Raw genomic sequence first — 17,811 nt, 5'->3', positions numbered from 1 at the left:
GATGTGTGCGACTGTGAGCGACTGATGTGAGCGACTGATGTGTGCGACTGTGAGCGACTGATGTGTGCGACTGATGTGTGTGACTGTGAGCGACTGATGTGTGATGATGTGTGCGACTGTCAGCGACTGATGTGTGCGACTGTGAGCGACTGATGTGTGCGACTGATGTGTGTGACTGTGAGCGACTGATGTGTGATGATGTGTGCGACTGTCAGCGACTGATGTGTGCGACTGTGAGTGACTGACATGTGCGACTGTGAGTGACTGACGTGTGATGATGTGTGCGACTGTGAGCGACTGATGTGAGCGACTGTGTGTGATGATGTGTGCGACTGTGAGCGACTGATGTGTGATGTGTGCGACTGATGTGTGCGACTGACTGATGTGTGATGATGTGTGCGACTGTGAGCGACTGATGTGTGATGATGTGTGCGACTGTCAGCGCCTGATGTGTGCGACTGTGAGCGACTGATGTGTAATGATGTGTGCGACTGTGAGCGACTGATGTGAGCGACTGATGTGTGCGACTGTGAGCGACTGATGTGTGCGACTGATGTGTGTGACTGTGAGCGACTGATGTGTGATGATGTGTGCGACTGTCAGCGACTGATGTGTGCGACTGTGAGCGACTGATGTGTGCGACTGATGTGTGTGACTGTGAGCGACTGATGTGTGATGATGTGTGCGACTGTGAGCGACTGATGTGTGCGACTGATGTGTGTGACTGTGAGCGACTGATGTGTGATGATGTGTGCGACTGTCAGCGACTGATGTGTGCGACTGTGAGCGACTGATGTGTGCGACTGATGTGTGTGACTGTGAGCGACTGATGTGTGATGATGTGTGCGACTGTCAGCGACTGATGTGTGCGACTGTGAGTGACTGACATGTGCGACTGTGAGTGACTGACGTGTGATGATGTGTGCGACTGTGAGCGACTGATGTGAGCGACTGTGTGTGATGATGTGTGCGACTGTGAGCGACTGATGTGTGATGTGTGCGACTGATGTGTGCGACTGACTGATGTGTGATGATGTGTGCGACTGTGAGCGACTGATGTGTGATGATGTGTGCGACTGTCAGCGCCTGATGTGTGCGACTGTGAGCGACTGATGTGTAATGATGTGTGCGACTGTGAGCGACTGATGTGAGCGACTGATGTGTGCGACTGTGAGCGACTGATGTGTGCGACTGATGTGTGTGACTGTGAGCGACTGATGTGTGATGATGTGTGCGACTGTCAGCGACTGATGTGTGCGACTGTGAGCGACTGATGTGTGCGACTGATGTGTGTGACTGTGAGCGACTGATGTGTGATGATGTGTGCGACTGTGAGCGACTGATGTGTGCGACTGATGTGTGTGACTGTGAGCGACTGATGTGTGATGATGTGTGCGACTGTGAGCGACTGATGTGTGCGACTGATGTGTGATGATGTGTGTGACTGAGCGACTGATGTGTGCGACTGTGAGCGACTGATGTGTGCGACTGTGAGCGACTGATGTGTGATGATGTGTGTGACTGAGCGACTGATGTGTGCGACTGTGAGCGACTGATGTGTGCGACTGTGAGTGACTGACATGTGCGACTGTGAGTGACTGACGTGTGATGTTTGGACGTCATCTGCACTGTGTATGTGAAAGTTTGTGGTAGTTCATCATCAGCGAGAATCCTGGAGGCAGAACAAGATATACATGGTAAATCCAGAAGCCTCTCTTTAAAGTCTCACTCGGTCTGTTCACATCCCTCTCTGACTAAATCTGAGACTGGTGGCGGGGGGGTGTTGGTATGGGTGACAATTCTGTTGCTATGACAACAAGCCATTCCGATTTTGTTCCGTCTCCAGCTCATAGTGCGGAACTGAAGGAACGAGAGAGGAAACGGAACAGAATGTCGATCGTTTCCCACACACACACACACACACACACACACACACACACACACACACACACACACACACACACACTTGGACTGTCATTAATCAGTTAGCGCTCAGTGTGTCTCTGTGGGGTAAATGCTGCGGGCAGGACAGGGCTAATGCATGTCACGCGGGCCATAGAGATCAGTGTTGGGAGAGTTCAGTGAGACAGGTCCATTAACGCTGACACGCCAGTTTCATCTCTTTAAACCCTACAGGCTGCTCATGGCGGAAATGAGGAGAGGGCAGATGTGTATGTGTGTGTGTGTGATGGGCTTGAGTGTGTGAGATCCTCCAGCAAGAGCGTAAGAGGATCTGGGATATTCCTAATGTCACACGTTAGTAATCCTACAAGCCCCGCTCACGAAACCTCACAGGTTGACCACGCCAAACATGACAACACGCATGAAACTACTAAAAATAAGCAATTAAAAGAGTGCAATTCCTGTTCCAATAGCAGCACCAAACAGAATAGTACAAATAACTATATTCTTTTACATTTTACAAGAAAAAAAAGAATGTTTTTCACAATGCTCTGGCTGGTTGCTAGGGCATTACTAATATGTTCTAGGTCAGGGATGTCCAAACCTGCTCCTGGAGGGGCCATTACCTGAAGAGTTCAGCTCTAACCCTAATTAAACACACCTGAACCCGCTAATCAATGTCTTCAGACTCACTAGAAGCTTCCAGAAAGGTGTTTTGGATCTGGCTGCAGGATGTTGGCCCTCCAGGAGCAGGATTGGACGCCCCTGTTCTAGGTGGTTGCTAAGGCATTGATAAGGTGCTATGGGTGGTTGCTAGGGAATTGCTAAGGTTGCTAGGATGTTGCTATGGTATAGCAACATCCTGCAGCCAGATCCCTGCCTAACTGCTATACCATATAGTTATGGTATAGCAACATCCTGTGTGCATTACTAAGGTGTTTTGTATGGTTGCTCTAGGGTGTTGCTAAGTCAAGTTACATTTATTTGTACAGCACTTTATACAATACAGATTGTTTCAAAGCAGCTTTCAGGCATTTCTAAGGTGTTCTGGGTGGTTTCTATCTTATTCCTCCTTATTAAACCACCGTCTTTGTGATGTTCTGGTATCTAGATATGGCTATCCCAAAAATGTGTGGGTATGTAGATGTGAGTGCGTGTGCATTCTTGAGCAGATGTTTCGTTCTGTCGTACGTGTGTGCGCTCCAGAAATGACAGACCTTGAGCTTTGAGACGCTTTGATCCTCGGTGTTTCATCTCTGGCCTTAGATCAGTAGTCTAACAGAGGGGCATTTACACACAGGCACACACACACTTTTTTCATTTTTAAGTCTGCCTTTAAGTATATACAACCAAATTAAAAATTAAAAGTGGGGATGCCAATTGAACATGTTAATTTTAATTATAAAAAAACAACAAAAAATGCATGCATGCATGTAGGATTCCATTATAAGGGATTTTCTCACCATTTCAGAAATAAAACAAAAAAACATGAGCCATGACGCAACTCTAAACGCATGTAAACATAGACTAACAATGAACAATCATGTCTGCAATTAAATGTAATTAATTTGATTAATAATTGTTCCACTTGGTGAAAAATCATCCTGTTATAAATCATTTTTTTCTCTAGATAATTTGCACAAATCTCTGCTGCCTGCTCCGTCTTTCACAGGCTTTCGTCCTGATTTCTCTGCTCTCCTTCTCTCTCAGCTGTTAAATATTCCTCTCACACTTTCGGCACTGCCGGGAGGAAGAGGAGGATGACGAAGACTTGACAGCTCCTCCGCATGGAACACAGACCACAGCGCAAACATCCCATCCTGCCTGAGAGGGAGGCAGACAGGAAACGCATCATAAACACTGTCAGGGCCTTTAATGATCATGAAGTTTGCTCTATTTGCTTGCAGTTTCTAGACTGTCGTGTGTCTGACCTGAGACCTGTGCCGATGCCTATACTGCACAAAAACATGGCAAGAGCATCTCAAGCGGCAAGCTCTAATCTGATCGTCAGGCCTCGGGCAATTTCCAGGAGTCGGGAAGCACAGATTTATATCATTCCACCGGGAAACAAAGTCATGTTTATGAGTTCCCAATGCTAAAATGAACGCTTCTGTGGAAGAACGAGGATTTGGCAAGATTTTATCTAATCCAATATTGACAAAATCAAAGTAGATGCTATGTTTAATTTGGTGAAGCTGGGTGGTTGCTATGGCATCGCTAAAGTGTTCTGGGTTGTTTGCAGTAGCGTTCCTAAGGTGTTCTGGGTGGTTGCTAGGGTGTAGATAAGGTGTTATGTGTGGTTGCTAAGGTGTTAAGGTATTTTGAATTATTGCTAGGGACTGGGAGGTTGCTAGGGCATTATTAAGGTGTTCTGTGTGGTTGCTAGGGGATTACTAAGGTGTTCTAGGTGGTTGCTATGCTGTTGCTAAGGTGTTCTGGGTGGTTGCCAGGGCATTACTAGGGTGTTCTGGGAGGTTGCCAGGGCATTACTAAGGTATTCTGCGTGGTTGCTAGAGCGTTGCTAAGGTGTGCTGAGTGGTTGCTAGGGTGTTGCTAAGGTGTTCTAGGTGGTTACTAGGCTGTTGCTAAGGTGTGCTGGGTAGTTTCTAGGGTGTTGTTAAGGTGTGCTGGGTGGTTGCCAGGGTGTTGGGCTAAGACCTTTCTAGGGCTAAGACAGTTCAACCAAAAAATAAAACAATTAATTTTAATTGTTAACCCTAACCCTAAATGTTTTTCCAAACCTGTATGACTTTATTTTACTATGTTCAGAAAGAAGATATTTGATGAACTGTTTTTGTCTTTATAAGGAAAGTTTTTCATTATAAATGCTTTCCTGTAGCTCAAATAGTAGAACATGACGCCAACACCAAGGTCAAGGAGTTTGATCCCCATGGATGCATGAACTAATGAAAAAAAAGTATGCCGTCAATGCAATGCAAGTTGCTTTGGATAACAGACTCTGGCGAATGCATAATTGACTGGCAAATAATTGAAAAGTTAATCAGGTCCAAAACAACATTGGACCCCATTGAGTTTCATTGTATGGAGAAAACTTTTCAATATATGTTCTTTTAGAACAAATAAAATCATTTAGGTTTGAAATGACATGTGGGTGAATAAATGATGACAGAAGTTTCATTATTAAAATTAAACATGGAATTAGTTTTAGAATGTAGGATGAAAAAACAAACACACCTTTATTCTATTTTATCTTACTGTTTTGTGAGTTACTGCATGTCAAATTTCATATTTACCAGCCAAAACATCACATTAAAAATGCAAACTGTGTTTGGTCCCAGGATCGTTTGATTTTGGTTCATTCACAATGCCAGTGATTTTCCGGAACCTGTGAGTGCGTTCACACACATCCCGTAAAGATCCCATAAAGACACGTGACATCAGAATCTGACGTGTAACGTACGCATCGAAAACATGTACACTAACACATCGCGTACCGCTCCACAAAGCTGGCGAATGATCTCAGCTCCAGCGCGGATAGTAAGGAGCTCCTGGTCTCTGCTTCATTCCAGTTTGCAGACATTTTGACATTCTTTCTTTGTTGATGACGAACACAAACTTTCTTTTAAGAGCAACAGAGGCGCGCGATAGCACGTACGTCATCACTACGACACACCCCTTACGGCATTGGTCCTGGCTTTGTTCACACAGGGCGAGTTCCGGGACTGATCCCGGCAATGTTACTAGGTCCCCATCCCGGCATCAATCCTGGCATCAATCCCGGGATGTGTTTGCGTTCACACAGAAGGCACTCAAGCAATTTTACGGCAATTTCCCCGGGATCAGCTTGCTGTGTGAAAGGGGCTTATGTTATGAGTCACACACACAATAGATCACCCACAGATCACACACACAGATGAAGGAATAGATCACCCAAAAAACAAAATTCTGTCTCTATTTTCAGAAGTTAGGCAGAAAGATTTCCTGTGAAAAAGGAATTCAATTTCAGTCTGTTCCTCACAGAAAGCTAGTGCACACGTTCTGCGGACCACTTTCATTTCTGTGCTGTTTGTGGTTATCAGTCAGCTCTTGTTGTGATTCTTCAGACCATGTGGCCTGAGACTAAAGCAGTAAACGCAGTAATAACTGTGTGTGTGTGTGTGTGTGTGTGTGTGTGTGTGTGTGTGTGTGTGTGTGTGTGTGTGTGTGTGTGTGCGAGAGAGAGAGAGAGAGAGAGAGAGAGAGAGAGGGTCTTACAGCGGCCAGACTCAAAGAGAAGAGACTTGATTGTGAAACACATTTTACCTGAAGATAATGCAATGATGTTTATGATGATGGTTATGAAGGTGACAATGATGATGATGATGGATTATGATGACTGTAACTTCCTGTAGTTTCTCATCTGGACTGAGCAGCTGATGCTGAAAGAGTCAAACACACAGAGGTACTCTCACACACACAAATGTTCCTTTCACTATATTAACTGAAAATTTGTATACTTTCATGACACTTCTGTGGTGTTTTTTTTTTGTTATTTTGGAGCTCAAAATATAAGTAATGAAGAAGAAATGTCAAAAAAAGTGCAATAAAAGTGAAAAAAGAGAAAATCTTTTGGGATAATCAGCACATATAAGTTTGTCAAACGTGTGTTTGTGTGCAAATCAAACAAAAATAATATTAATCACTCTATGGCCCTGTTTACACCTGGTATTAAGATGTGTTTTGGGTGATCGGGTCATAAGTGGACGACGCTAAACATCTTGTCCACTTTCAGAGGTTGTTGAAAACACATTTGACCAGACTGCTTTCGTAGTCTCAACGCTCATGTGGTCGAATGTGTTCAAACAGCCTTGAAGCAAAAATGCCACCAAAATGAATAAAAATGCTTCCAAAAACCAAGATATGGTGCAAAAAAAGTCTCTATAAGTTCATTTTTAATATTTATAACCAATATCACACAAGCAAAAGTGCTGTGTTTGCAATGCAAATGTGACTTTGAGTCTCTTTTCTAGTTTGTTTTGGATGAACTAGAGTGGTGGACACAGAAATTTTGACGATGGGTCCTGTCTCGACTTTTTGACTCGTTTAGGATCGCCTTTGACCGCTTCAGAGTGGCTGGCTACGGGGATGCACAAACATGTCCTTAAAACAACCCTTAACGTTCGTTTTCAAAACTGTGCAACTCACCCATTGATTTCTGTTGGAGGACTCATTGCTCGTTGATATTACTGCGCTACCGGAAATCGGAAAAGGGGGCTGTTTACATTTGGTTGTAGTCTAGTCCTATCGAGCGGAAGTTTATACGCGGTTGTGAGGTATCTGAAAAAATAGTTCCACTATAGCAAATAACACGGATTGAAATCATACATTGCGCCAAGTAAACAGCCAAAAAGTAGACAGCAAAAAAGTCGAGACAGGATCCATCGTCAAAATTTCAGTGTCCACCACGCTAGTTCATCCAAAACAAACCAGAAAAGAGACTCAAAGTGCTAAATACCAGAATTATCCTTTCAGCTTTGTCCCTGAATGAATCATCCATTTTGAATTAATCATTTGATTCAATGATTCAATGATTAATTCATTACGGCAGTGGTTTGCCGCCACCTACTGGCGTGTTTAGTATTATTTCATTTTAGCTGAGGGACTGGAGAACAAAGATTGAATGCTGTTTTTGTTTTCGGTTGTGATTGTAACAACAATAGTTGTTAAAGAGAGAGAATGTGTTTATAAATAGACTATTAAGAGGGAAATATGAGATAACATTGTAAATATAACAGAGAAAAAGTAATTGCAGTCGCATTGCATTCAATGTTTTTGTCTGCATATGTAAATTGCGTGAGATTATTTCATCCATAAGATCGAAAGATCTGAAAAAGCCCAAACATTTACCCTCCCATAGACCCTCCCGTCGAAGAAATCAGGACAGAAGTGGTTGAAAGTGGACAAAAGAGAAGGATTAAAACACCAGGTGTAAACGGAAATGTGTCTCCCTGATCTGATCAACCAAAAAGCACCTTAACTCTTACACCGTAGTTGACATAATTTTCCGGCTTTCCATGTTTTCAATGTGATACGGTAGGGGGCGCTATTATTCAACTTCTGAAGGAGTGCTGAATCTCCGGATGAAAACACAGGAAACAAGGAACAAAATCAAGCGATAAAAGCATTGCTTATGCACGTCACACTCTTTTTTTGTTCAAAATGTTGTTGTTTTATGAAACTTACCAACAAAAACAGAATGCACGAAGAATGAATGTATGCATTACAAATTTAATCTCCAGTTGTAGGCCAAGTAAAATCGCACTCATTTCTCCATGTTTTTCCGCACTGACCTGCCGACCAATAGGAACTCTCCGACGAGGTTCTGGCGCCTCATGGCCATGAGGATGTTTCGTACGGTCATGCCCTCACAGAAACACGCCACCACGCGAGCCTTGGGAAGGTACTTGCGCAGTTTCGCCAGCAGACGGTCGAAGTTCTGCTCGCCGGCGTTACTCCAGATTTTATCCGAGTGAGCGATACAAATCCCTTCCTTTCCCGCCATCTCCTTAAACGCCTCCATCCCACTCTCACCATAGTTACCTAGAGAGAGGGAAAAAACAGAGATAGTTATGAATATATATATATATATATTGTCAGAATGCACAGGTACTTCATTTACTAGCCATTTTTAATAAAAACAATTTCCCTTCAGCAAATTTCTTTTAGTTTAGAGACTAACTCAAACCTTGAAGAAAATTTAGGGAAAAAATAGGTATATATATTTTTTTTTTTCATATTCTAGAGCAAATTTAATCTCCAAAGCATAGCAAACATACAAACACAGAACGTGTTACAGTGTGAAATCCTGAAACTGTGATGTCAGACTACAGTTGTGTGGATTTACTGAAGTTTGCAGAGACAATATTGACACTTCCAGTGTCTCTCCTGCTTTCTCTAATGGAGAACTTGACGAAGGAGAAAAAATGGTAATTCATCTCACACACATAAAATACGCAAAAACCAACCACACATACACGCACTGCTATGTACACATAGATGAAGCTTTGGTCAGGTTTTGATGTGGAAGCTCTGGTTATTGTGGGTACGTGTAAATTCTTGTAATTAGTCTCACAGTGAGAGTAGCAGACACGAACAGATGGCACACACACACTCTCTCTCTCTCTCTCTCTCTCTCTCTCACACACACACACACACACACGCACACACACACACACACACCGCTGACAAACACACAATCATAGTCTCCGTTCATAAAGAGGACAACAGCCTTCACTTCCTGTCAAAGATCATTGAACAGAGATCATTTTCTCAATCATTGAAATGACGCACAACTAAACATTCGATTAAACTAATGATCTCTATTTTTCAAGGTCCCATAATATCCTTTAGGAACATAACAGAGAATTTGAAGCAGAGATAAAATATCTGTAACTGAAGTAATGACCCACAGGAAAACGGCTTTGAAATTAAGCGAAAATTAAATAAATAATATAATTCAACAAAAAATATGGACTGACAATTTCCAGTGTTTTCAGATGTGATACTTTACAGTAAATTAATAGGACTTCTCGATTAATAAAATATAAAAATAAAATAAAGTAAAATATCTGGAAACATTGGAAATTGTCAATCCATGTGATACTTTTAAAAAATGAACAGGATTACTCAATAAATATAATAAAATAAAATTAATAAAATTAATTATTTAAAAAAATATAATAGAATAAAAAATAAGATAAAATTAAATTAAATATCTGGAAACATTGGAAATTGTCAGTCCATGTGATACTTTACAGTAAATTAATAGGACCTCCTTGATGAATAAAATAAAATAAAAAATATAAATAAAATAAAACAAAATATATGATTAGCATTGCTCAGGTAATTTAGTTTTGATGAGAAATTATCTGTATTTTGATCGCATACTTTAGTATCTTGACAAACCCAAGCAGTTTGAGACACTTGAGATTTCTAGAGACACATGCGAGTCTTTTTCTTCCAAAAAATCAAGTCTTGCATGTTGTGTAGGAGAAATGATAGAGATCTCATTAGTGATTTCCAAAGGGAATGGACGGATAAATACAGAAAACGCACACACACACACACACACACACACACACACACACACACACACACACACACACACACACACACACACACACACACACACACACAGCTCCACCTCAAAGTGCTGCACTTGCCCGGCTGGAGTGTGAATAAATATTACAGCAGAAAATCGAACATCTGAACGTCAAACGCTGCCCTTTCCAAGCAGTGCAGGAATACATCAGATTTCAGAGAGCATGCGTGTTGGGAGAAGAGTGTGTTGTGTATCTGAGTGAGTGTTGACATGGATGTGCTGTAGTGTGTTTCTCTGTAATTACCACAGACACACTGGAGCTGAAGAGAGATGCTATCAGGACTGTCTCTCTCTCTCTCTCTCTCTCTCTCTAGATCTCTCTCTATCTCTCTCTCTCTCTCTGGCTGCGCTCCAGCAATCTGGACTTAATCACTGCGATAGGTGAAGGAATGTGTAGCCCTTCATTCATGATTCTGGCTTCAAAGAGGACTTATTTTACATGTTCATTTTTATTTAGTGTGTAATGTTGCTGTTTGAGCATTATAAAAAGGTCTGCAAAGTCACTCCAGCAGGAGTTATTCTCTATATCAGTGTCACTGGCCCGATTTCCATTACCCTTCAAATTGAAATACGCCCAATGGAAATACATCAATTTCGCAAAAACTTCCATATATTGCAAAAAAAGTTTTTCCGCTCTCATTAGGTGGATTTTCAGGCAGTTTGAAAAAGGAATATTTTGCAAAACTGCAATGGAAACATTTTTGGCGCATTTACAGGTCATCTGACATAGAAGGCGCGGTATGTTTGGACAGAAGACGAGACAGAGTTCGTCATTAAACTCATAAAAAACAAAAGTATTATGGGAATACTGGACTCTAAATAACAAAGAAATGCCACAATCAAAACCTCGAAGCAGACAGAAGGAAGAAACACCTCATGTTTGCTGCTCACAAGTATAAGGGACTTTCCTTGTCATTAATACTTGGATAAAACGGCTACATACTACATAATTCGATTAAAAATAATGGCTAAAGTGCGATGGCTGCGATATACATAAAACTACCAACATCCGTCGCCATGATTTTTTAAATGACTTATCGCGAGAGGAAAAAAATTATGTACTAGCCACATAACATCGTTTAATGGAAACACCGTCATTTCACAATCGTTTTTTATTGACATTTCGAAAATGTCGCATAAATTTTGCGCAAATCTGTAATGGAAACGCGGCTAGTGTTTCTGAACTCCCTGAAACGCCTCCATTGTAGTCTTGAGTTTCTTCCACGAGTGAACGTCACAATATTCCTCATTTAAATAATTCCTGCATTGTTTCCTTCTGTTGTCACTGAGCATATTCTTGTTCATCGTCATGGTTACTCATTGTTTCACTGATTTCTCACACCTGAACCTTGTTATGTTTATTGAGTTCATTACGACATCTGTGTCTGAAATCGACCCCCTATACCACTAGATAAGGCATTATTTGAGGGAACAGCTATTTATATTGGTGTCCGAAACCATAGTGGATGTCATCTCAATTCCACAATGCAACGCAATAATGAGTGTACAACCGATGTAAGCTCAACGGCTAGAGAATACCCATGATGCACTATGAGAGTCGTGAGCCTAATGAACTCCAGCATCTGACCAGAAGATCAATTATCCATCCATTCATTTTCCAAACCGCTGGTCCAATGTGGCTACAGCGTAATATCATACATTGCTTTTTAACTGATTATTAAATTGTTTAATTAAGGGTTATACATAGTTTCCAATGACAGAGTTCAAGATAAATCTTTTCATTACTACTAGAGCTGCCAGTTTGCTAAATTTATTAAACAGAGAGCACAAACTATGCAAAAGCGGCGCACTAAGTGTCCGAATTCACACACTCGTTTTCATTCACTCCCTAAAGTGGACTATATTAGTGCACTAATGTAGGGAATAGTGAATGAGGGAATAGGGGGCGATTTCGAACACAGCCCATGTATATATATATATATATATATTTCATTGTCTACTTTTGGCTGTGCTTTAGCACACTGTTTAATTACTCTATTTCTTTAATTTAATAAAGTTTACGCTGCTATTAGATCAGTTTTGCCTGTCGACATCTTCCTGTATGACTTGATGTTAAAACAACATCTCCTCCGTGACTAACTTCTTCACAAGAGAACGTTCTGTGACTGTTTTCTGAAAGATGGCACCAACTAAAATAAAATATAAATAAATAAATAACTGAAAGATGTCACCAACTATAGCTGAAACCGCAACTGTTAATCTAATTTCACATGCATCAAGATTAGCCAATCACAACAACAGAGCTCATTTGCATATAGAAAGCACAGTAGCAAAATCCACTTCAATTCTGATGCTCAGAGATAAAATGATCATGAAAAAGTGCAACTGACATTACAGTGGAGTTCAGGGTGAAAAACTGTAAAATATAAACGCCCTAAAAGCTGTCCTGCTGCTCGTGTACAAGAGAGTGAGACAGATGCAGTTATCTGTGAAAGGTCTTTCTCATCCCATTACATTACTGTGAAGTATTTGCACTAAATCAAGTGGAGTATCCAACGGCATCAGATGATCAAAATCCCCCGCCGCGCCACACTGTCTGAAAAACGCCCCGTGGTGATATCATCTGAAATACATCTCTTAAAACGCATTTCCCCTCTCAGCTTTACCACTATCATTTTTTATGATTTACCATGTTTTACATCAAAATCCTACAAGCGTTTGTGGTTTGTGAGGAACTAGTGCTGATACCTCAACATGAGCAGATGGCATATACATGTCCGTCTCCACAGGACACACACACACACACAGGTATAGTCTCTCCTCACTACGTTACTGTACATATCCTACTCTGTGATTATGCTAATGCTATTCAATCTGTATTACATCATAATCACATAACCCCTCCTCTCCTCTAAGTCTGTGCAACAGTCGGGTTCATTTTCTCCATAAGGGAATTGATTTTGAACGCTAACTTATAAACCTTTAAAGACAGCCCTACTGTGAGCAATGAGGTTGTTAATCGACGTTTCTGCTGCATTATTACAGCTTAGTTTTTAAAATAATCGTGTGTAACAAAGGAATTCCTGGTGAAAAACTACATTACCCATGATGCTGTGCAGAAAATTACAATAGCTCATTAGCTCCGCCCACTTCCATGAAGAAGCGAATGACGTGATCTAATCGCTCAAAATACTGAAATGTTTGTATTGCATGTGCACATTTTGCAATAAACCTATTGTTTTTATACATACTCTACATTTGTGAATGAGTAGTTTTATATTCTTCCATCGTTTTAATTCGATTATGCTACAGTATTTGCAATGCTTCATGGGTTTGTGGTTCTTTTGCTCACTAAAGCCGTAAAGTTCACAGTCTCATCATACCTTTGTCGGATTTTGTAAAAACTTTTTTGCTTCAAATCAAAGTGTGTGGTGTTATGATTCACTTCGAAGCTGGTTGGTTTGAATCGTGGCTTATCACTCTCTAAAAAATCTATGAAAAAAATACTTCAGCGCTGCTGAAAAAGGGGGCGGGCACTAATGCACTCTATTGGCTGGCTTAAGTGATTGACAGGTAGAGGGGAACCCATCAGCCAATAGTTTGCTCTGGTTTGCTCGCATCATTTTCAAGCAATATATGGGTTCTGGAAGCACTTTCCCATTATGTTTTTCCATAGGGATTTTTAAAGAATTTAAAGTCTTCAGCCAAACCAACCAGCTCAGAATGAATCACAATATTACAAAACTGATTCAAACCAATCTGTATATCTTCATCTATATTAATAGCAGACAGAAAGCTTGTACAGCAGATAGAGGGGGGAAATCTACACATTTCATTTAGATGCCAAATGATCCAAACAGCGAGCAACAAAAAGCTAAACATTTTCTGGTTGCCCTGTCATTGATTCGGCACTAAGGGAAACCCTAAAATGTATATGTTTCTGCATTATTGTAAATTATTCTAAGTGCACACACAAACACACAATCAAGTTCACATATACTATTGTTAAATAGTATATGTGGATCAGTACGATTTTCTTTTTTAAAGAAATTAATATTTTGATTCAGCAGGGAGACATTAAAATGATCAAAAAAAGTTTTATAATGACATTTATAATGTTACAAAATATTAGTTGTTATAAAGCGTGTGTGTGTGTGTGTGTGTGTGTGTGTGTGTGTGTCTGTGTGGATCCGCAGCTGATGTTCAGGGGATCGAGGATAGTCCATTACACAGCGCTTTATACACTATACGGATCGTTTCAAAGCAGCTTCACTGTGAGAAATATGAAAATAACAATGTTGATGTTGATCAGTTATGACGAAAAATGTCTAGTCTCATGAATCCCAAACGCTTGACTACCGATCGACATCTGGCACACACTGCAGTTTATTCTGGCCAAAAACACTTAGACAGCAATAAACTGACATAAAAATGACCCGACCTGACCCGAACGTGCAGATAAAGCTGAAATCACATTTAATTCTGTTCAAAAGTGTCTTCTGCTCACCAAGGCTGCGTTTATTTGATCAAAAATACAGTAAAAACAGTGAAATATATATTACAAATATATGGTCAAATGTAATTTATTCAAATTTATGATCAAAGCTGAATTTTCAGCATCATCACTCCAGTCTTTAGTCACATGATCCTTCAGAAATCAGTATAATATGATGAAATTCTTATTATTATCAGTGTTGAAAACAGTTGAAACCGTGATACATTTTAATTTTCAAGAATCTTTGATGAATAGAAGGTTGTTAAGAACAGCATTTATTATATATATTATTTTTTTATAGAAAAAGGTAGAACAATTTAGAAAATTTTGAAATTTAAATGTAAATAATTTTAAATAAACATTATAAGTGTCATTAGTCACTTTTGAACAATTTAATGCATCCTTGCTGAAATAAAGTATTAATTTTATTTTTATAATAAAAAAAAAAACTTTTGAACGGTAGTGTATGTCATTATTTGTGGTTCGAAACCTGTACGTCTTACTTTCTTAATGTCTCTGCGTGTGTATTTTGTCCATAAAATTAAAGTCAATGGACTCCAAATGTTCTGCAAAACGTTTTCTTTGGTGATCCTCATGCTTGGAACAACAAGGTGAGAAAATCAGGACTAGATTTTTATTTTTGCATGAACAAAGTGTTTCAAACTAAACTGATGACATAAACTTCACAAACTTCATCAAATTAGTATTCACATGTTCCTCAGAAGAGCTCACTGTTCAGAGGAGTGTTACGTTTAAAACCGTTGCTAATTAATTCCTTAAAAGGATGAATATGCAAATGAAGACAAGCCATATCAACCAGAACGCAATCAAAACACTGTTTCCATTAAAAAGACACTGTGACATCTTAGAAAAACACAAGTATTGAAATGGGAAAGAAATGGGTGTAGGATTTACTTTTTTCTCTCAGAAAATGCTAATAAATGTCACAAATTGCTACAAAAAAACAGCAAGTTACAAATTAAATGTGAAATTTTGAAGTACAACAACTATAATCATATTGTCTAGTGTATGCCAACTGTTAGAGAGAAAACCTTGTAATTCATTATCATGACTGTAGTGAGACAGAGAGAGGATGACAAGCACCTGAAGGACGACTGGCGGAAACAGAGAAACAGCTCGAATTAGTGAATAAAATTGAGAAGGAGAAAAGCAGATTTAGGATACACAAATGTGCACACACACACACACACACACACACACACACACACACTAATTCACACACACACACACACACACACACACACACACACACACACACACACACACACACACACACACACACACACACACACACGTGCACACACAAACACACACGCACACACAAACACATACTCACACACACACACACACACACACACACACACACACACATACACACACACAAATACACTCACACATGCGCGCACATGCGCACACACACACACACACACACACACACACACACACACACACACACGAGCACTCACACACACACACACACACAAACGAAACACACACTTATTCACACACACACAAACACACACAGACACACAGAAACACTCACTTATTCACTCACTTATTCACACACACACACACACACACACACACACACACACACACACACGCAAACACACACAGACACACAGAAACACTCACTTATTCACACACACACACACACACACACACACACACACACACACACACACACACACACACACACTCAAACACAGATACACACACTCAAACACAAACATTAACAGACACACACACAAACAAACACACACACAAAAACAAACACTCAAACACACTCTCTCTCACACACACACACACACACACACAAACACTCAAACACACTCTCTCTCTCTCACACACACACACACACACACACACACACACACACACACACTCTAATTCACACACACACATCATTCACTCTCATCTGATCTCTTGAATTAAAGGGATGATTATTTAACAGCAATGAAAAGCTTTTCTTTCATCAGAGCAGAGAAGTGACTCTGATTCATTTGCACGCAGAAGTGAGCTCGTCCATTTGATCTGACCACAGAACAGCAGTTAAAGGAACACGCGAGAGAGAGACTGGGCAGATTTCCAGTTCAATCTGAGCGAGTGTAACTCAGGTCGATGCGACCGCAGACGACTGTGATCTCAATAACACACACAGCATTCCCTCATATCCTAATAAACTCAAAACCAAACAACAAGCATCCGGAACTCATGGAAAACTGATCCGCGCTTATTATTTAGATTTGGTGTGACATCGTGGTTAATTGCCGTGGCGAATACACAGAGAAGACGTGTTTTTATGTGTGTGTGAATCCTTTAGAGGACTTTAATGAGAAAAGTACAGTGTACAGCCAAAAGTGAACTTTTTGTCATTGTTTATTTGCCTTCATGTTTTTCCACGCCTGAGTAACTTTCTTTCTTCAGTGGAACACAATGCGAGTTTCATGGCACTTTTGTCACGTAATCAAAGTAAATGGGGACGGAGCAAAAAAATGACAAACTTAATATGTACTGTATTACAAACAATGAGATAGTTTAAATGGAAGAACATACGTTATTTTCCAATAATTCAGAGTCAATTATTCCGCTTATACTTACCACACCTCAGACATTGTTCAGATGGTGTATTTCAAGATTTTTGACAGGTTTTTGTAACGCTTAAAACTAGGGATGCACCGAATCCAGATTTTTGGGGTTCGGCCGAATACCGAATCCACTGGTTAAGATTCTGCCGAATCCGAAACTGAATACCGAATCCTACTCCCATCCTCAGTCCATTAACACAGTAAACACATTAATGAAGTAATTCATTAGTTTTTAATTTTAGTGGAAGTTAGGGGTTAGTTCACCCAAAAATGAAAATTCTGTCAGTAATTACTCACCCTCATGTTGTTCCAACCCCGTAAGACTTTCGTTCATCTTCGGAACACAAATTAAGATATTTTTGATGAAATCTGAGTGCTGGATCACTCCTCCACAGGCTTATGGACACTATAACTTGCTGGCCCAGAAAATGTATTAAAGAGATCGTTAATATAGTCCAAGTGACTCCAGTGGCTCAATCTTAAGTTTATAAAGCGACGAGAATACTTTTTATGCGCAAAAACAAACAAAAATAACGATTTTATTCCACTTTTCATTTCCTTCTCTCTGGGCCTCGAGTTTTTTCACGTAGTGTTTAAGCGTAGTGCGTCTGTGTTGCACGTCACCACGTAGGCTCACTATTGGGCGACTCTGGTCATGTGTGATACGTGGTGATGTGAAAAATAGACGCGCTGCGCATAAACACTACGTGAAAAGACTCGAGGCCCAGAGAGAAGGAAATGAA

At 40.3% G+C, this 17,811-nt stretch overlaps 1 protein-coding gene across 1 annotated transcript in view; it reads right to left on the bottom strand.

The window, feature by feature from the left end:
- The window catches only part of grm5b (glutamate receptor, metabotropic 5b), a gene marked incomplete at both ends in the record, with an annotated part of 66,927 nt that overhangs the window by 32,562 nt on the left and 16,554 nt on the right, over nt 1-17,811 (bottom strand). The window contains one exon of the mRNA XM_081370048.1: nt 8,193-8,442. Within this exon, the coding sequence (XP_081226174.1) occupies nt 8,193-8,442 (250 nt within the window). The remainder of the gene's footprint in view (nt 1-8,192; nt 8,443-17,811) is intronic.

Source organism: Scardinius erythrophthalmus (assembly GCF_964197995.2).
Source record: "Scardinius erythrophthalmus genome assembly, chromosome: 7".
In the NCBI taxonomy this organism is placed as follows: Eukaryota; Metazoa; Chordata; class Actinopteri; order Cypriniformes; family Leuciscidae; genus Scardinius; species Scardinius erythrophthalmus.
This window is presented reverse-complemented; position numbering and strand designations above follow the sequence as displayed.